Below are 17,296 nucleotides of genomic sequence, written 5' to 3'. Positions count from 1 at the left end.
ATCTTCTGTACAGACTGTTTTGGGTCGACCAGTTTTTGGAGCATTAAGGTTTGAGCCAGTGGCATTGAATTTGTCACGAATGCGATAAATGGTTTGTTTCTTTGGGGCTTGGGTACCAAATGTTTCAACCCAATTTGCTCTAACTGTTTCAGCATTTTGAGATTTCCAATACTCTGTTAAAATCCATTTTCTTTGATCTGTATTTAAATTATTTGCCATTATATGTTATCTGAATTATCTGAAAAGAAAACAGATTTGGGGGAGATCTATCTGTGAAAACTAGATCTGTGAAACTGGCTCAGTTGCCCTTAGCAACCTATCAGATTCCACCTTTCATTTTCCAAAGAGTCTGTGAGGAATGAAAAGTGGAATCTGATTGGTTGCTAAGGGCAACTGAGCCAGTTTCACTTTACACCATGTTTGATAAATTTCCCCCTTCATAACCTTATTACACTTTCTGTCCACCTACTTTTGGACCACCCTGTATATAATGTACTGATAATAGGGGTGTGTTCTCACTTACGCTGAGTTCTGTATATAATGTACTGATAATACGGGGGTGCACTCACTTACGCTGAGCGCTGTATATATAATGTACTGATAACACGGGAGTGTACTCACTTATGCTGAGTGCTGTATATGTATAATGTACTGATAATACAGGGGTGTACTCACTTATGCGGAGCGCTGTATATATAATGTACTGATAACATGGGGGTGTACTCACTTATGCTGAGCGCTGTATATATAATGTACTGATAACATGGGGGTGTACTCACTTATTCTGAGCACTGTGTATATAATGTACTGATAATATGGAGGTGTACTCACTTATGCTGAGCGTTGTGTATATAATGTACTGATAATATGGGGGTGTACTCACTTATGCTGAGTGTTGTGTATATAATGTACTGATAATACAGGGGGTGTACTCACGCTGAGAAATGTATATATAATGTACTGATAATACAGGGGGTGTACTCAGTTATGCTTTGCGCTGTATATATAATGTACTGATAATACAGGGGGTGTACTCACTTATGCTTTACACTGTATATACAGGTGCTTCTCACAAAATTAGAATATCATCAAAAAGTTAATTTATTTCAGTTCTTCAATACGAAAAGTGAAATTCATATATTATATAGATGTACTGATAATATGGGGGTGTACTCACTTACAAATTTGTCTCTCTTTCTCTCTCTCTCATCCTGGACATATTGTCGTTATTGCGCCACACTGATCATGCTCAGTCTATAGAGGCTTCAGACCGAAGGACACATCCCTGATTATATTATAGATTAGCACCTGTATTCTTTCTCCCAATTTACTACCAGTCACTGCATCCTCAATGCCCCCACTCTGTACCTCCCGCTTCCCTGATTCATTAGATTTACATGCCCCAACTTCTGCCCCAATTCATTGTCATGTCATGTCCTCCCTCCCACCCCCACTCTCTATTCATTATCAACTGCTCTCCCCCACATTCAATACATCATTTACTCTCCACCCCCGATTCATCATCATTTGCTCTCCCCCACCCTCAATTCATCAAAACTTGCTGTCCCCATTCCCCAGTCTCAATACTTCATTTAATTCCCCCACCCTCAAAATTCATCATTTGCAGCTCCCCTTCACTTCATCATTTGCAGTCCCCGCTCACTTCATCATTTGCAGTTCCCCCCTCCCCTCACTCCATCATTTGCAGTCCCCCACCCCCTCTACCGCCATCATTTACAGTCCCCCTTCATTTCATCATTTACCGTCCCCCTTCACTTCATAATTTTCAGTCACCTTTCTTACTTCATCATTCGCAGCCTCCCTCCCCTCGCTCCATCATTTGCAGTCCCGTCCTCCTCCTCCTTCATCATTTGTAGTTTCCCCACCTCACTCATTTAATCCATTTTATAAAGAACAAAATAGGTTTTCCTACTTACCTCGCTTATGATCCCCTGCAGGCGCAGCTCCGCTTCTGCTGTCCTGGCAACGGCCAGTGGCGTGCCTACATGACGGCGTGTATGCGATGACCTCATCGCATACACGCCGTCACCTGACCAGAAGTCCGAAAAAGGCGGAGGGAGCTGGAGCTTCGTAGCTGTTTAGGTACTTTGACGGCCGCGAAGCTCTGGGAAAATCCCCAGCTCAGAGGTGTGCGCTGCTGCGCCCCAACGCACGGCACCTTGTTCCATCCTGGGGCCCGGTGAGCAGAAGCACAAGTGGAGGGGCCCTAACTGGGCCCGGACCCCTCTGCTCACCGGTCCCCATACAGTAAAAGTGGTAATGTCCTGATGGTGGCCCTGATAATGGGCCCCACATTAAAAAGAAAATACTCACCTCTCTTCGTTCCCCACTGTTTCGGTCTCGTGCGCGAGTGCTCTGAAACTCTTCAGTGGGCGCATTGTGGTGACGACATCGCGCCCGCTGCGCTGAGATGTCAGACTTCTCTCTTTCACCTTTGATTTCAACTGTATCAGCATCCAGGATGCCGAAACAGTTGAAAGTGCAGTTTCCAAGCGGGATGGAGGGCCGTGACGGCGTTGTGGGCCAAATTTAATTACCCTGCGGGCCAGAGTTTGGCATGTATGCTCTGAACTCTCTCACATTAGCTAATGTTAATATTCAAGAGTCCATCATGAGAAGTACAGGAAAAACAATGGAGTCCATGGTATGATTGCAAGTAGAAAGCCACTTCTTTCCAAAAAAACATTGCTACTCGACTGCAGGTTGCAAAAGATCACCTGGACAAGCCAGAAGGCTAGTGGAACAATGTTTTATGGATAGATGAGACTATTGTGTTAAATGAAAAGCATTGTGTTTGGAGAAAGAAACACACGATTTTAACATCAAAACCTCATACCATTTGTGAATTTGTGAAACACAGTTGTGGTAGTGACTCGCCCCCTGGGCCGTGGGGCATGCGGATCTGGGCGATAGGGGAACGATGAGGGTAGTAGTGGCGGCCCGGTCCCGCGGCTCAGGGTGGTCAGACCAATGGTAGCCTGCTACGTACCGACGATAAAGTCCGACTACGCCACCCGTGGATTGCGGTTGTTAGGAACCGCCGCTGCAAGGCAGTCCGCTGGGGCTGATGACGTGTGCAGCTCGGATGGTGTGACTCCCCACGGGAAGAGTGCGGCCCCAGGGCAGTGTAGTGGATGTTGGGAGTGATGGTAGTGAGAGTCCCGGTGCTGATAGTGCTGGAGGAGCGAAAGAGCACACAGACAACGTACTGCAGTCCAATGTCGTTTACTCACAGTTCAGGTACTCCAGGTCACTTCTATACAGGTAGTGACCGCCCGAGCCGTGCTGCATCCACCAGGTGTGGGGCTCGGTCAACTCCCAGACAGTTCAGGAGCATGGCACAGGACCCCCTTTAATCCTTTCTCTGGCCTGCCTCACCAGTGACCCACTTTTGTCCAGCTGCCGCGGACTTGTGTGGTTAAATGTGGGCCCCGTCCTCCGCTGTCCTATATGGTGCCTTCCTAGCAGGTTTGATGAGGTGTCGCACCAATAGATGATCACGACAACCGGTCTTTGGCTGAGGGTAGTTTCTCCTCCACCAACTTGGGATCCGGTACCCTTAATCTGCCTGACCCTTCACCCTGGATTCTCGTGGGTTCTTAGGGTCCCTTCCACCTTCTTGTTCCTGAGCCCTTCTGTTTCTCTGTCTCTTCTTCTCCCTTTCCGTTCCTTCCTGTTCCTTTCTCTTGGAGCTGGGCTCAGGTGGCACCACAGCTCCCCTTCACCTCCTCCTCGGCCTCTTACTAGGCCCTCCTGGAGTAGAGCTCCTACAGAGCCTCTACTCACTGTCTTCTCCTCTCTGGACAGAACCTAGATCTCAGATCGTGCCCACCTTTTATACCTCCCTCTAGCCATGAGCCCAGGTGACCAGCAACCAATGGGCTCCTTGCTACGCTCAGGAACCGACCCCTATCTGCCCCTACAGCACTGGGTTTTCCACCCCCCTCCCCACTCCAGACAGGGACATAGTCGGTCGTGCCTGAACTTCTGTCTAGTGGGAGCACCGTAGAGCTGTCCCTCGGAAATGGGGTGTGTGTGCTGTATGCAGCTAACTGAGCCCTGGTCCATACTCCATCCTTACCCGGGAGTGGAATATCACACCTCTGGCAGAGGTGCAATACCCCTGTAGCGGCCGAGCCCTCGAGGCGCTACAGTAGTATCGTAGTTTGGGTCAGGGTATTGTTTCATCATTGATAAAACAATGAGTTCTGAATTTTCTCAACAAATTCTAAAGGAAAATGTGAGGACCATGAGCTGAATGTAATGCACACGCTCGGACTGACTGGCGTGTGCGCGTTTAGTGGTTCCACTGTGCCATGAACCGGAGAGTGCCTGGAGGGGCGTAACTAAGTATCTGCCCGATCCGACCAAGGTTGCACGACGGCATACGACGCCAGTGCACCAGGGAGGAACCGAGCAGAGGGACCAGGGTCTACTCCAGGTCAGGCTCCGGACACGGCTGTTGACCCACACCGGGGAATACAGGAACAGGCAGACTAGAGCGCAGGCTGGGTAGGGTCCAGTACAGACTGGGAGACAAGTTCAGAGCCGCAGATGCGGTAAACAAACAGAGTAAAGCGAAACCGCAGGTGCGGTAGACAAGGCTGAGCAGAGCAGAACCGCAGACGCGGCAGACAATGCTGAGTAGAGCAGAACCACAGACGTGGTAGACAGGGCTGAGCAGAGCAGAACCGCAGACACGGTAGACATGGCTGAGCAGAGCGAAACCGCAGACGCAGTGGACAAGGCTGAGCAAAGCGAAACTGCAGACGCGGTGGGCAGGGCTGAGCAAAGCGAAACCGCAGACGCCATGGACAGGGCTGAGCAAAGCGAAACCGCAGACGCGGTGGACAGGGCTGAGCAAAGCGAAACCACAGACACGGTGGACAGGGCTGAGCAAAGCGAAACCGCAAATGCGGTGGACAGGGCAGAGCGGGCAAGAACCGCCGGAGTGGTAAGCAAGGCAGAGCAGAGGGGACAGGGCTCTGTTCACACAGAACAGACTGGAAGGGAAAGGCAGAACCAGGTACACACAGGATACTTGCAATGAAGTAGCGAGTGGACTCTAAACTCACAAACGGGAGTGCAGAGACGAGTAGGAGATAGGTACGGGATCAGATTCTGCAGGAAAAGGGAAGGTACGGACATAGAGAACAACAGGAAACAGGCTAGAAGAGTATTCAGACAAGAACAGACACAGTAGCAAGATACAGGAGCGGGTCTAGGTATGCAGCCCCTAGAAGGCGGAAGGAACAGGCTAGGGGCGTGTTCAGACAGGCCTGGAAATACTGCCTCCAGGAAAGGCAGGCAAGCAAACACAGAAAGGGACCTGGCACATTCAGAGTGAAAGAGCACACTGAATGAAACACAATGCTCAGGCAGGGTTTCTTGGGAGGAGCTGGGTTAAATACCAGGTGACAGACAGCAATAGGCTGAGGACGCATCAGGGGTGTGTCTGCAGCAGGTACAAGAAACAGGAAGTGATCGGGCGCCGCCCTTAAGCAGCAGAAACAGAGGCAAGCAGACAGCATGGAGGGAAGCCAGGCTAGCAGACTGGACTGGAGATCAAGTGCGCGCTCTTGCACAGTGGGAGATGGACCACTATGCAAGGACGCCGCCAGGTATGTTACAGTACCCCCCCCCCTTACGCCCCCTCTTCTTCAGGCCTGCCAGAATGTTCCGCAGGGAATTCGAGGGCCAATCCTTCACTTCAAGGAGATCACTTCCACTGTCCACAGGAAAAACTGGTCTCATCTGGGTAGCTAGGATGCTACCTCCTATCCAGTCATCCTCAGCAGCAGACGAAACGGGTGGAGTACCAGGAACAGCACACAAGGAAGTCTCTCTCCACTTATTATCAGATAGCATCCCAGAGGGTTCAGGAGACAACTGGAAGTCCTCCGCCGGGTTGGAGGTGTGCAGAGACTTGGGGGTAACCTCTGCTTCGGGGTACATCTTGTCAAGCTCACAGGATGAAATGGGCGAGGTATCAGGTACAAGGTGTAGAAAAGTCACTGTCTCTTTGTTATCTGGTGGTACCCCGGAGGATTCAGGAAACAACTGGGGGTCCTCCGCCGGCTCGGAAGAGTGCAGAGACTCGGGGGTAACCTCTGCTTCGGAGTACACTAGGTCGGACTCGCTGGAAGAAGCGGGCGAGGTATCAGGTACCGAGTATAGGAGAGTCCCTGTCCATTCGTTATCAGGTAGCACCCCGAAGGGTTCAGGAGACAACTGGAGGTCCTCTGCCTGGTCGGAGGGGTGTAGAGACTCGGGGATAACCTCTGCTTCGGAGTACACTAGGTCGGACTCACTGGAAGAAGTGGCTGAGGTAACAGGTACCGAGTATAGGAGAGTCTCAGTCCATTCGCTATCAGGTAGAACCCCGAAGGGTTCAGGAGACAACTGGAGGTCCTCCTCCTGGTCGGAGGGGTGTAGAGACTCGGGGATAACCTCTGCTTCGGAGTACACTAGGTCAGACTCACTGGAAGAAGCGGCCGAGGTAACAGGTACCGAGTATAGGAGAGTCTCAGTCCATTCGCTATCAGGTAGCACCCCGAAGGGTTCAGGAGACAACTGGAGGTCCTACGCCTGGTCGGAGGGGTGTAGAGACTCGGGGATAACTTCTGCTTCGGAGTACACTAGGTCGGACTCACTGGACGAAGCGGGCGAGGTATCAGGTACAGAGTATAGGGAAGACTCTGTCCATTCGCTACCAGGTAGCACCCCGAAGGGTTCTGGAGACAACTGGAGGTCCTCCGCCTGGTCGGAGGGGTGTAGAGATTCGGAGTTAACTACCGTTTTGAGGTGCCCATTGTCAGGCTCACAGGAGGGAGCGGACGAAGTATCGGGTACCGGGTGTAAGGAAGTCTCTCTCCATTTGTCATCAGGTGGTATCCCGGAGGATTCAGGAGGCAACAGGGGGTCCTCCGCCAGGTAGTAGAGATGCACAGACTCGGAGGTAATCACTGCTTCGGAGTACCCTTGGACAGGCTCACCCGTTAAAGTGGGTGAAGCATCAGATACCGGGTGCAGGAAGTCCTCCTGTGTGGATTCTAGGTGGGCAGAAGTCTCTTCGGGCAGGAGAACTGGTGCGCTACCCACGCACATTACCCGTCGGGGCTACTCCGGGATACAGGGAAGTGAAGCTTCAGCAGGGACTTCAAGGTTGGGGTCAGGAGGTGTTTGGGAGGATAGACCCTGGCGTGACGGCTTGCCTCTACGCCTAGCACGTCTGGACTGCCTCTTAAGGTTGGGAGAAGTATTCCGGAGAGCGTAGTCATCCTGTGTGGATTCTGGGTGGGCAGTAGTCTCTTCGGGCAGGAGGACTAGTGCACTACCCACACACATTACCCAACGGGGCTGCTCCAGGTTATTGGGAAGTGAAGCTTCAGCAGGAGCCTCCGGATTAGGGTCATCGAAGACCATTAGAAAGGCCACCAGGAAGGCCATTATGTCCAGGACGATAGGATCCTGTGCGTCCCATAGGGGGGTGATCCATTTCAAGGCATCACCCGCTAGGTAAGACATCATGAATCCCACCTTAGCCCGATCGGTGGAAAAACAAAGAGGGTAGAACTTGAAGTGTAGCATGCATTGCTCCACAAATGCACGACTCAGTCTTGGTTCCCCATAGTACCGTGGCGGATCCGCAGGAACGAGTGCTGATAGATCCATCTGGACGGATGCGTAATTCGCCTGAAACTCAGCTGGTAGCAAAAAAAAAAAATAAATAAAAAATTTCTTCTAGAAGCACGTATTCGCTGGAAAAAGTCTCAGAGAGCGAAGGCCGTGGGGCTCAACGGGAACCATGGCCTGAGCATGCTGTAATGCACACTCCCGGACTGACTGGCTTGTGCGTGTTTAGTGGCTCCACTGTGCCATGAACCGGAGAGTGCCTGGAGGGGCGTAACTAAGTATCTGCCAGATCCGACCAAGGTCGCACGACGGCATACGACGCCAGTGCACCAGGGAGGAACCGAGCAGAGGGACCAGGGTCTACTCCAGGTCAGACTCCGGACACGGCTGTTGACCCACACCAGGGAATACAGGAACAGGCAGACTAGAGCGCAGGCTGGGTAGGGTCCAGTACAGACTGGGAGACAAGTTCAGAGCCGCAGATGCGGTAAACAAACAGAGTAAAGCGAAACCGCAGGTGCGGTAGACAAGGCTGAGCAGAGCAGAACCGCAGACGCGGTAGACAAGGCTGAGCAGAGCAGAACCGCAGACGCGGTAGACAGGGCTGAGCAGAGCAGAACCGCAGACGCGGTAGACAAGGCTGAGCAGAGCGAAACCGCAGACGCGGTGGACGAGGCTGAGCAAAGTGAAACCGCAGACGCGGTGGACAGGGCTGAGCAAAGCGAAACCGCAGACGCGGTGGGCAGGGCTGAGCAAAGCGAAACCGCAGACGCGGTGGACAGGGCTGAGCAAAGCGAAACCGCAGACGCGGTGGACAGGGCTGAGCAAAGCGAAACCGCAGATGCGGTGGACAGGGCTGAGCAAAGCGAAACCGCAGACGCGGTGGACAGGGCTGAGCAAAGCGAAACCGCTGACGCGGTGGACAGGGCTGAGCAAAGCGAAACCGCAGACGTGGTGGACAGGGCTAAGCAAAGCGAAACCGCAGACGCGGTGGACAGGGCTGAGCAAAGCGAAACCGCAGACGCGGTGGACAGGGCTGAGCAAAGCGAAACCGCAGACGCGGTGGACAGGGCTGAGCAAAGCGAAACCGCAGACGCGGTAGACAGGGCTGAGCAAAGCGAAACCGCAGACGCGGTGGACAGGGCTGAGCAAAGCGAAACCGCAGACGCGGTAGACAGGGCTGAGCAAAGCGAAACCGCAGACGCGGTGGACAGGGCTGAGCAAAGCGAAACCGCAGACGCGGTGGACAGGGCTGAGCAAAGCGAAACCGCAGATGCGGTGGACAGGGCTGAGCAAAGCGAAACCGCAGACGCGGTGGACAGGGCTGAGCAAAGCGAAACCGCAGACACGGTGGACAGGGCTGAGCAAAGCGAAACCGCAGACGCGGTGGACTGGGCTGAGCAAAGCGAAACCGCAGACGCGGTGGACAGGGCTGAGCAAATGCGGTGGACAGGGCAGAGCGGGCAAGAACCGCCGGAGCGGTAAGCAAGGCAGAGCAGAGGGGACAGGGCTCTGTTCACACGAAACAGACTGGAAGGGAAAGGCAGCACCAGGTACACACAGGATACTTGCAATGAAGTAGCGAGTGGACTCTAAACTCACAAACGGGAGTACAGAGACAACGAGTAGGAGATAGGTACGGGATCAGATTGTGCAGGAAAAGGGAAGGTACGGACATAGAGAACAACAGGAAACAGGCTAGAAGAGTATTCAGACAAGAACAGACACAGTAGCAAGATACAGGAGCGGGTCTAGGTATGCAGCCCCTAGAAGGCGGAAGGAACAGGCTAGGAGTGTGTTCAGACAGGCCTGGAAATACTGCCTCCAGGAAAGGCAGGCAAGCAAACACAGAAAGGGACCTGGCACATTCAGAGTGAAAGAGCACACTGAATGAAACACAATGCTCAGGCAGGGTTTCTTGGGAGGAGCTGGGTTAAATACCAGGTGACAGACAGCAATAGGCTGAGGACGCATCAGGGGTGTGTCTGCAGCAGGCACAAGAAACAGGAAGTGATCGGGCGCCGCCCTTAAGCAGCAGAAACAGAGGCAAGCAGACAGCATGGAGGGAAGCCAGGCTAGCAGACTGGACTGGAGATCAAGTGCGCGCTCTTGCACAGTGGGAGATGGACCACTATGCAAGGAAGCCGCCAGGTATGTTACACTGAATCTCAAGAGAAGGCAGGTCATGCAGCAAGACGACCCAAAGCACACAAGTAATTCTACAAAAGAATGGTTGAAGAACAATAAAGTCAAGGTTTTGGAATGGCCAAGTCAAACTTCTGACTTTAATCCTATAGAAATGTTGTGGAAGGACCTAAAGTGTGCAGTTCTGGGAGAAAACCCATCAACATACTGATTGTAGTCTATGGGGCTTCTCATATGTCCATGTATTTTTGCAGATCTAGTGGCCGCACAAAGACATGTATCACAGTCGAGTTACAGATCACATTTGCCAATGCAAGACTATGTGTCCATGAGGAACAGCACTCGGATGCTTTCTATGTGCGGTCTGTTTTTCACGGACTGTTTGATAAGAGAAGCATGAGAAACCTCTATAATTTTTTGGCATACAAGAAAAATGGATTAAAGGGGTTGTCTAGTACTATTGATAATGCCCCAATGTATTTTTATGTTGAAAAGAAGTTTATTTGTAATTGCCTTGTGCTGATCTTATTGCCTGTGAGCGGCGCTGCTGACGTCATATCAAGTTCCGGCTGCAGCCGGGCGTGACTCAGTACTGCGCTCCCCGTGGAGTGATGGGCTGTGGGCGGGGTTACCCCACGCGCTTTCCCTCTCCTCATTCATTGGGAAAGCACGTGGTGAATGCTGGGTGTGACGCGCAGGATAACCCCGCCCACAGCCCAGCATCACGCCTCACTTCACGTGACATCAGCGAAAGGAAAAGTCGGCTGCAGCCGGGGGTCACGTGATGCCTGTGAGCGGTCAGAGATAGCGCCGCTCACAGGCAAGAACAGCAGCACAAGGTAATTACAAATAAACTTTTTTTCAACATAAAAATACATTGGGGCATTATCATTAGTACTGGACAACCCCTTTAGACAGGACAGGTAACCAACATCTTGGTATCTCTAATAAAACCAGATAGGATACTAACAAGAGCCTGCAGGTAAAGATCAACCCATTCTTCCAGTTTTCTCCCAACCCCCCAATACCTGCAATAATGGGTCTAAAGGGGGGGAGAGAGGGGATAATTTAGGGATCTTTGGGAGAGCATGATAAATGGGTGTAATTGGGTGGTTAATATATAATCAGAAAGCTTACTATTAATGGCTCCCATATAAACGCCTTTGTTTAATAATTTAGATAACTCTGCTAAATAAGCTTTAGTTGGATCACAGCTCAATTGTGCATAAAAGTAGGCATCACTAGTTTCATTCTGTGAGGAGGTTCTGGTCAGTCTTTATTTGAGTGATAGTATATTTCACTATTTCACATTGTGAAAATATATAGTTCTTCAAGATACAAAATGAAAATCCATCAAAGGTTATCTTAAAGCGAACCTGGTCCAGCTGTCAGTCAGTGCCGGGAGCACGGTTAGAGCCGCCACTCACAAATGCTGCTGGGAGGAACGCAGCTCATTTTCTCCCGGCAGAGGGGCTCTATGTGCGGGCGCCAGGCAGATTCAGGATGCTATTAACCTTCAGATTAACCCCACATCTGCAGGTTAATAGTGTTTTTTTCATGTGACAGGTTCCCTTTGAGTAGAAGAACAAAATATATAAGTACTGCTTTGCATTTCCTTGAAACAAAAATGATAATTTACATAAGTGACATTGTATACGTCAGTTCAGATGGCTTTGAATATACACTGCTCAAAAAAATAAAGGGAACAACAGAATATAACTCCAAGTAAATCAAACTTCTGTGAAATCAAACTGTCCACTTAGGAAGCAACACTGATTGACAATCAATTTCACATGCTGTTGTGCAAATGGAATACACAATAGATGGAAATTATTGGCAATTATCAACACCCTCAATAAAGCAGTGGTTCTGCAGGTGGAGACCACAGACCACATCTCAGTACCAATGCTTTCTGGCTGATGTTTTGGTCACTTTTGAATGTTGATTGTGCTTTCACACTCGTGGTAGCATGAGAAGGACTCTACAACCCACAGAAGTTGCTCAGGTAGTGCAGCTCATCCAGGATGGCACATCAATGCGAGCTGTGGCAAGAAGGTTTGCTGTGTCTGTCAGCGTAGTGTCCAGAGGCTGGAGGCGCTACCAGGAGACAGGCCAGTACACCAGGAGACGTGGAGGGGGCCGTAGGAGGGCAACAACGCAGCAGCAGGACCGCTACCTCCGCCTTTGTGCAAAGAGGAACAGGAGGATCACTGCCAGAGCCCTGCAAAATGACCTTCAGCAGGCCACAAATGTGCATGTCTGCACAAACTGTTAGAAACCGACTCCATGAGGGTGGTATGAGGGCCCGGCGTCCACAGATGGGGGTTGTGCTCACAGCCCAACACCGTGCAGGATGCTTGGCATTTGCCACAGAACACCAGGATTGGCAAAGTCGCCACTGGCGCCCTGTGCTCTTGGCAGATGAAAGCAGGTTCACACTGAGCATGTGACAGACGTGACAGAGTCTGGAGACGCCGTGGAGAGCGATCTGCTGCCTGTAACATCCTTCAGCATGACCGGTTTGGCAGTGGGTCAGTAATGTTGTGGGGTGACATTTCTTTGAAGGGCCGCACAGCCCTCCATGTGCTCGCCAGAGGTAGCCTGACTGCCATTAGGTACCGAGATGAAATCCTCAGACCCCTTGTGAGACCACATGCTGGTGCGGTTGGCCCTGGGTTCCTCCTAATGCAGGACAATGCCAGACCTCATGTGGCTGGAGTGTGTCAGCAGTTTTTGCAAGATGAAGGCATTGAAGCTATGGACTAGCCCGCCCGTTCCCCAGACCTGAATCCGATTGTGCACATCTGGGACATCATGTCTCGCTCCATTCACCAACGTCACGTTGCACCACAGACTGTCCAGGAGTTGACAGATGCTTTAGTCCAAGTCTGGGAGGAGATCCCACGGGAGACCATCCGCAACCTCATCAGGAGCATGCCCAGGCGTTGTAGGGAGGTCATACAGGCACGTGGAGGCCACACACAATACTGAGCCTCATTTTGACTTGTTTTAAGGACATTACATCAAAGTTGGATCAGCCTGTAGTGTGTTTTTCCACTTTAATTTTGGGGGTGACTCCAAATCCAGGCCTCCATTGGTTAATAAAGTTGATTTCCATTGATGATTTTTGTGTGATTTTGTTGTCAGCATATTCAACTTTGTACAGAACAAAGTATTCAATGAGAATATTTCATTCATTCAGATCTAGGATGTGTTATTTAAGTGTTACCTTTATTTTTTTTGAGCAGTGTATATGTGTGAATCATGTAATATAAGCAGCAAGTAGATGGCTTCTTTCCACTTCTCAGACAGGAAGTATGGTGTGCATATGCAACAAATACCTTCTTCATTTAGGAGACATTGATCACTGCTGCTTCTGTATACGGTATATAACAACCATCGCTGCAATCATTTTACAGCTGTCTTCAGGTACACATATTACTACAATATTACTCCCAGCCTGCAACGTGAAATCCTGATAATGAGAATGTACATTAAATGTCTATCATTATTAAAATTTACAACATTTTGTGCTTTGATTGTTATTTCAAGATATTTGTTTACATCCTGAGCTAGCCATGTCAAGTTAACCCAGGTGAACTGCCTTACACAAAAGAGACAGGTAACATATTTAAAGGGGTTTTCTACCACTGGACAACTGCTTATTAAATGCTGTAGTTCCCCGGGTAAAATTAAAAAAACAAAAAGTTTTACTCACCTCACACACTGGCACTGTTCCAGTGATGTCGACAGCCGGTTTTCTGGCATTAATATAATATAACAATCAGTGGTTGCTAATGCGCTGTTTCATTCTTCCCTCGGACAACACTCAGACTCCTGGGGGAATTGTGAGTGCTGCGGCCCTTTAGCGGCTGCTCACTAGCTGCAGCGCTCACGTGACATAACAATACCATGCAGGAGAGCCAGTACCACTGGCTGGAAAGGCACTGGTGTGGGAGGTGAGGTTATACAACCCCTGGCAAAAATTATGGAATCACCGGGCACGGAGGATGTTCATTCAGTTGTTTAATGTTGTTGAAAAAAAGCAGATCACAGACATGGCACAAAATTAAAGTCATTTCAAATGGCAACTTTATGGCTTTAAGAAACACTAAAAGAAATCAAGAAAAAAAATGTGGTACTCGGTAAGGGTCATTTTTTTCAGACCAAGCAGAGGGAAAAAACTATGGAATCACTAAATTCTGAGGAAACAATTATGGAATCACCCTGTAAATTTTCATTTCCAAAACTAACACCTGCATCAAATTAGATCTGCTCGTTAGTCTGCATCTAAAAAGGAGTGATCACACCTTGGAGAGCTATTGCACCAAGTGGACTGACATGAATCATGGCTCCAACACGAGAAATGTCAATTGAAACAAGGGAGAGGATTATCAAGCTCTTAAAAGAAGGTAAATCATCAAGCAATGTTGCAAAAGATGTTGTTCACAGTCAGCTGTGTCTAAAATCTGGACCAAATACAAACAACATGGGAAGGTTGTTAAAGGCAAACATACTGGTAGACCAAGGAAGACATCAAAGCGCCAGGACCGGAAACTTAAAGAAATATGTCTCCAAAACAGGAAATGCACAACAAAACAAATGAGGATCGAATGGGAGGAAACTGGAGTCAATGTCTGTGACCGAACTGTAAGAAACCGCCTAAAGGAAATGGGATTTACATACAGAAACGCTAAAGCCATCATTAACACCTAAACAGAAAAAAACAAGGTTACAATGGGCCAAGGAAAAGCAATTGTGGACTGTAGATGACTGGATGAAAGTCATACTCAGTGATGAATCACGAATCTGCATTGGGCAAGGTGATAATGCTGGAACTTTTGTTTGGTGCCGTTCCAATGAGATTTATAAAGATGACTGCGTGAAGAGAACATGCAAATCTCCACAGTCATTGATGATATGGGGCTGCATGTCTGGTAAAGGCACTGGGGAGATGGCTGTCATTACATCTTCAATAAATGCCCAAGTTTACATTGATATTTTGGACAGTTTTCTTATCCCATCAATTGAAAGGATGTTTGGGAATGATGACATCATTGTTCAAGATGATAATGCATCCTGCCATAGAGCAAAAACTGTGAAAACGTTCCTTGAAAGAAGACACATAAGGTCAATGTCATGGCCTGCAAATAGTCTGGATCTCAATCCAATTGAAAATCTTTGGTGGAAGTTGAAGAAAATGGTCCATGACAAGGCTCCAACCTGCAAAGCTGATCTGGCAACAGCAATCAGAGAAAGTTGGAGCCAGTTTGATAAAGAGTACGGTTTGTCACTCATTAAGTCCATGCCTCAGAGACTGCAAGCTGTTATTAAAGCCAGAGGTGGTGCAACAAAATACTAGTGATGTATTGGAGTGTTCTTTTGTGTGTTTGTTTTTCATGATTCCATAATTTTTTCCTCAGAATTGAGTGATTCCATATTTTTTCCCTGTGCTTGGTCTGAAAAAAATTACCCTTACTGAGAAGCACATTTTTAATCTTGATTTCTTTTAGTGTTTCTTAAAGCCCTAAAGTTGCCATTGGAAATGACTTTAGTTTTGTGCCATGTCTGTGATCCTTTTTTCAACAACATTAAACAAAGAATGAACATCCTCCGAGCCCGGTGATTCCATAATTTTTGCCAGGGGTTGTATTAGTCAGAAGACTACAATATTTAAGAAGGGGTCGTCCAAGTAGTGAACAAGCTCTTTAATGAGTAAAAACATATGTTTACTGACACAATGGAGGCCAAAGGGGTGTCTAGTAGTGTTGAGCGAATGTGCTTGGATAAGCTGTTATCCGAGCACACTCGGGTGCTAACAGAGTATCTTTGGCGTGCTCAAAAAATCTGTTCACGTCGCCGCATATCTCGCGGCTGTTAGATAGCTGCAACACATGCATGGATTGCCTAACAAATAGGCAACCCCTACATATAGTGTGGCTGTCTAACAGCCGCGGTGACGTGCTCAGATAACACCTTATCCAAGCACGTTCGCGCAACACTAGTCTCTAGGTCTCTGTTGGGTATATGGTGCTCAATACATATGGTTATCACAATTGTCGGGAGTGAAGTTGGTGCAAATCAATTTACAGGACCAAGGGCAGTTATCACATGACTTATCTGTGGCTGCCGGACAGGTGCCATGAGAAACCGCCTCTTCTTTTGATTAGCCAGCCTGGCACAGTGTCATATGTTTGTTGCGCCACAACCTTGACACCGCGCCAGTACAGCTCATCATGAGGAGAAGCAGGTGCCATCAGATCAGAAACGTTTCCCGGGGCTCTCGTCCGGCAACCACAGATTACTGGCCGATGGACTGGGGCCTGCAAACCGATTTGCACCAACTCTAGTCAGGAGCGTTTCTCTGCTTATACGCCAAATGCGGGCTCTAATAGCACGCGCAAGAATTAGGGTTTTGTGCTTTTACAATGGAAACTTATTATGATCATTTAAAAACCTACAAAACTGCCTATTATGAAATATCCACTCACTCCCTTTAAGGGTCATTAACCCTCCAGTCTCAAGCAGTCTACGGACATTTCGTTTGGAGCCAAACAGCGACACATGTCCTGTGTCCAAAACCATTTGTGCGACTATTTTACGGCTCTGATTTTACCATAAATAACACAACCACGTGACAGATAAATTGTAATCGCGTGCGACTTCCATTGAGGTCTATGGCAGGTTAGTCACCAGAGACAGAAAATAAAACACATTTGTGAGTCTACTATTGCAGTCGCAGGTGGTCGCAACGCAGCACAAGAAGCCATTACTTCCAATGATGCAAGGTATAGACGTAAGACCTCCACGGTTTGGGGATCGGCCTGACAATGTGGCCGCTGTCCCCCTGCTTGTTGGAGGGGACAAGCTGTTTACTGCACAGGTTGTTTTATTCTGTTGGTTCCTGTGTGCAGCCATTTTGGGCTGGGGAGTGACTGAACAAGGAGCATCTCCAGATTAATGACAAGGAGTCCAGAAAATGTCTGCTCCGTGTTCCTGCCACAGCCATACTACACGTGTGTGATGGAGGCAGCTCCTTGTACAGCAGTCCCTGATGGAAGTAGTATCTGCTCCTCAGGACGGCACAGCAGCAGCCGGCACAAAGCCCCCTCCTCACAGGCTGAGGTGTGAGCCGGCTCCCGGGGGGCTCTGAATGCCACCAGTGTCGTCGTGTGTCACACCAGGCGTCCGTCCCTCCCTCTACACTGCTGTACGCGAGGAACGCCTGCTTCCAGGTCTATGTTTCCAGTAGGACATTTTTAAACCTTACTTCCCGCGGGCTTCCGGTCTTGGTGCGGGTGCCGGAGCGGGATGGAGCGGCGCTGAGAGGCGGCTCCGAGAAGCCTGCACAGGGGAAAGCTCCGGTGCTCAATGGGCGGCCGGAGCTGACACCCTGCTCCGGGCACAGCGGGACGATGAAGCTTCTGAAACCCACCTGGGTTAATCACAATGGTGAGGGAGTACCAGGCGGGGGACACTGGCCCCGAGGGGCCAC

At 49.5% G+C, this 17,296-nt stretch overlaps 1 protein-coding gene across 1 annotated transcript in view; it reads left to right on the top strand.

Moving 5' to 3' along the window:
* Positions 1–17,041: 17,041 nt before the first annotated feature.
* The window catches only part of HIRA (histone cell cycle regulator), a 39,113-nt gene continuing 38,858 nt past the window's right edge, over positions 17,042–17,296 (top strand). The window contains exon 1 of the mRNA XM_073675201.1: positions 17,042–17,253. Coding sequence (XP_073531302.1) covers positions 17,217–17,253 — 37 coding nt within the window. The 5' untranslated portion in view covers positions 17,042–17,216. The remainder of the gene's footprint in view (positions 17,254–17,296) is intronic.

The sequence above is a fragment of the Phyllobates terribilis genome, unplaced genomic scaffold, assembly GCF_046119375.1.
Source record: "Phyllobates terribilis strain yellow unplaced genomic scaffold, ASM4611937v1 Scaffold_1__5_contigs__length_1240528914, whole genome shotgun sequence".
Classification (NCBI taxonomy): domain Eukaryota; kingdom Metazoa; phylum Chordata; class Amphibia; order Anura; family Dendrobatidae; genus Phyllobates; species Phyllobates terribilis.
Note: the sequence above shows the minus strand (reverse complement) of the source record. Positions and strands in the feature narration are given on the sequence as shown.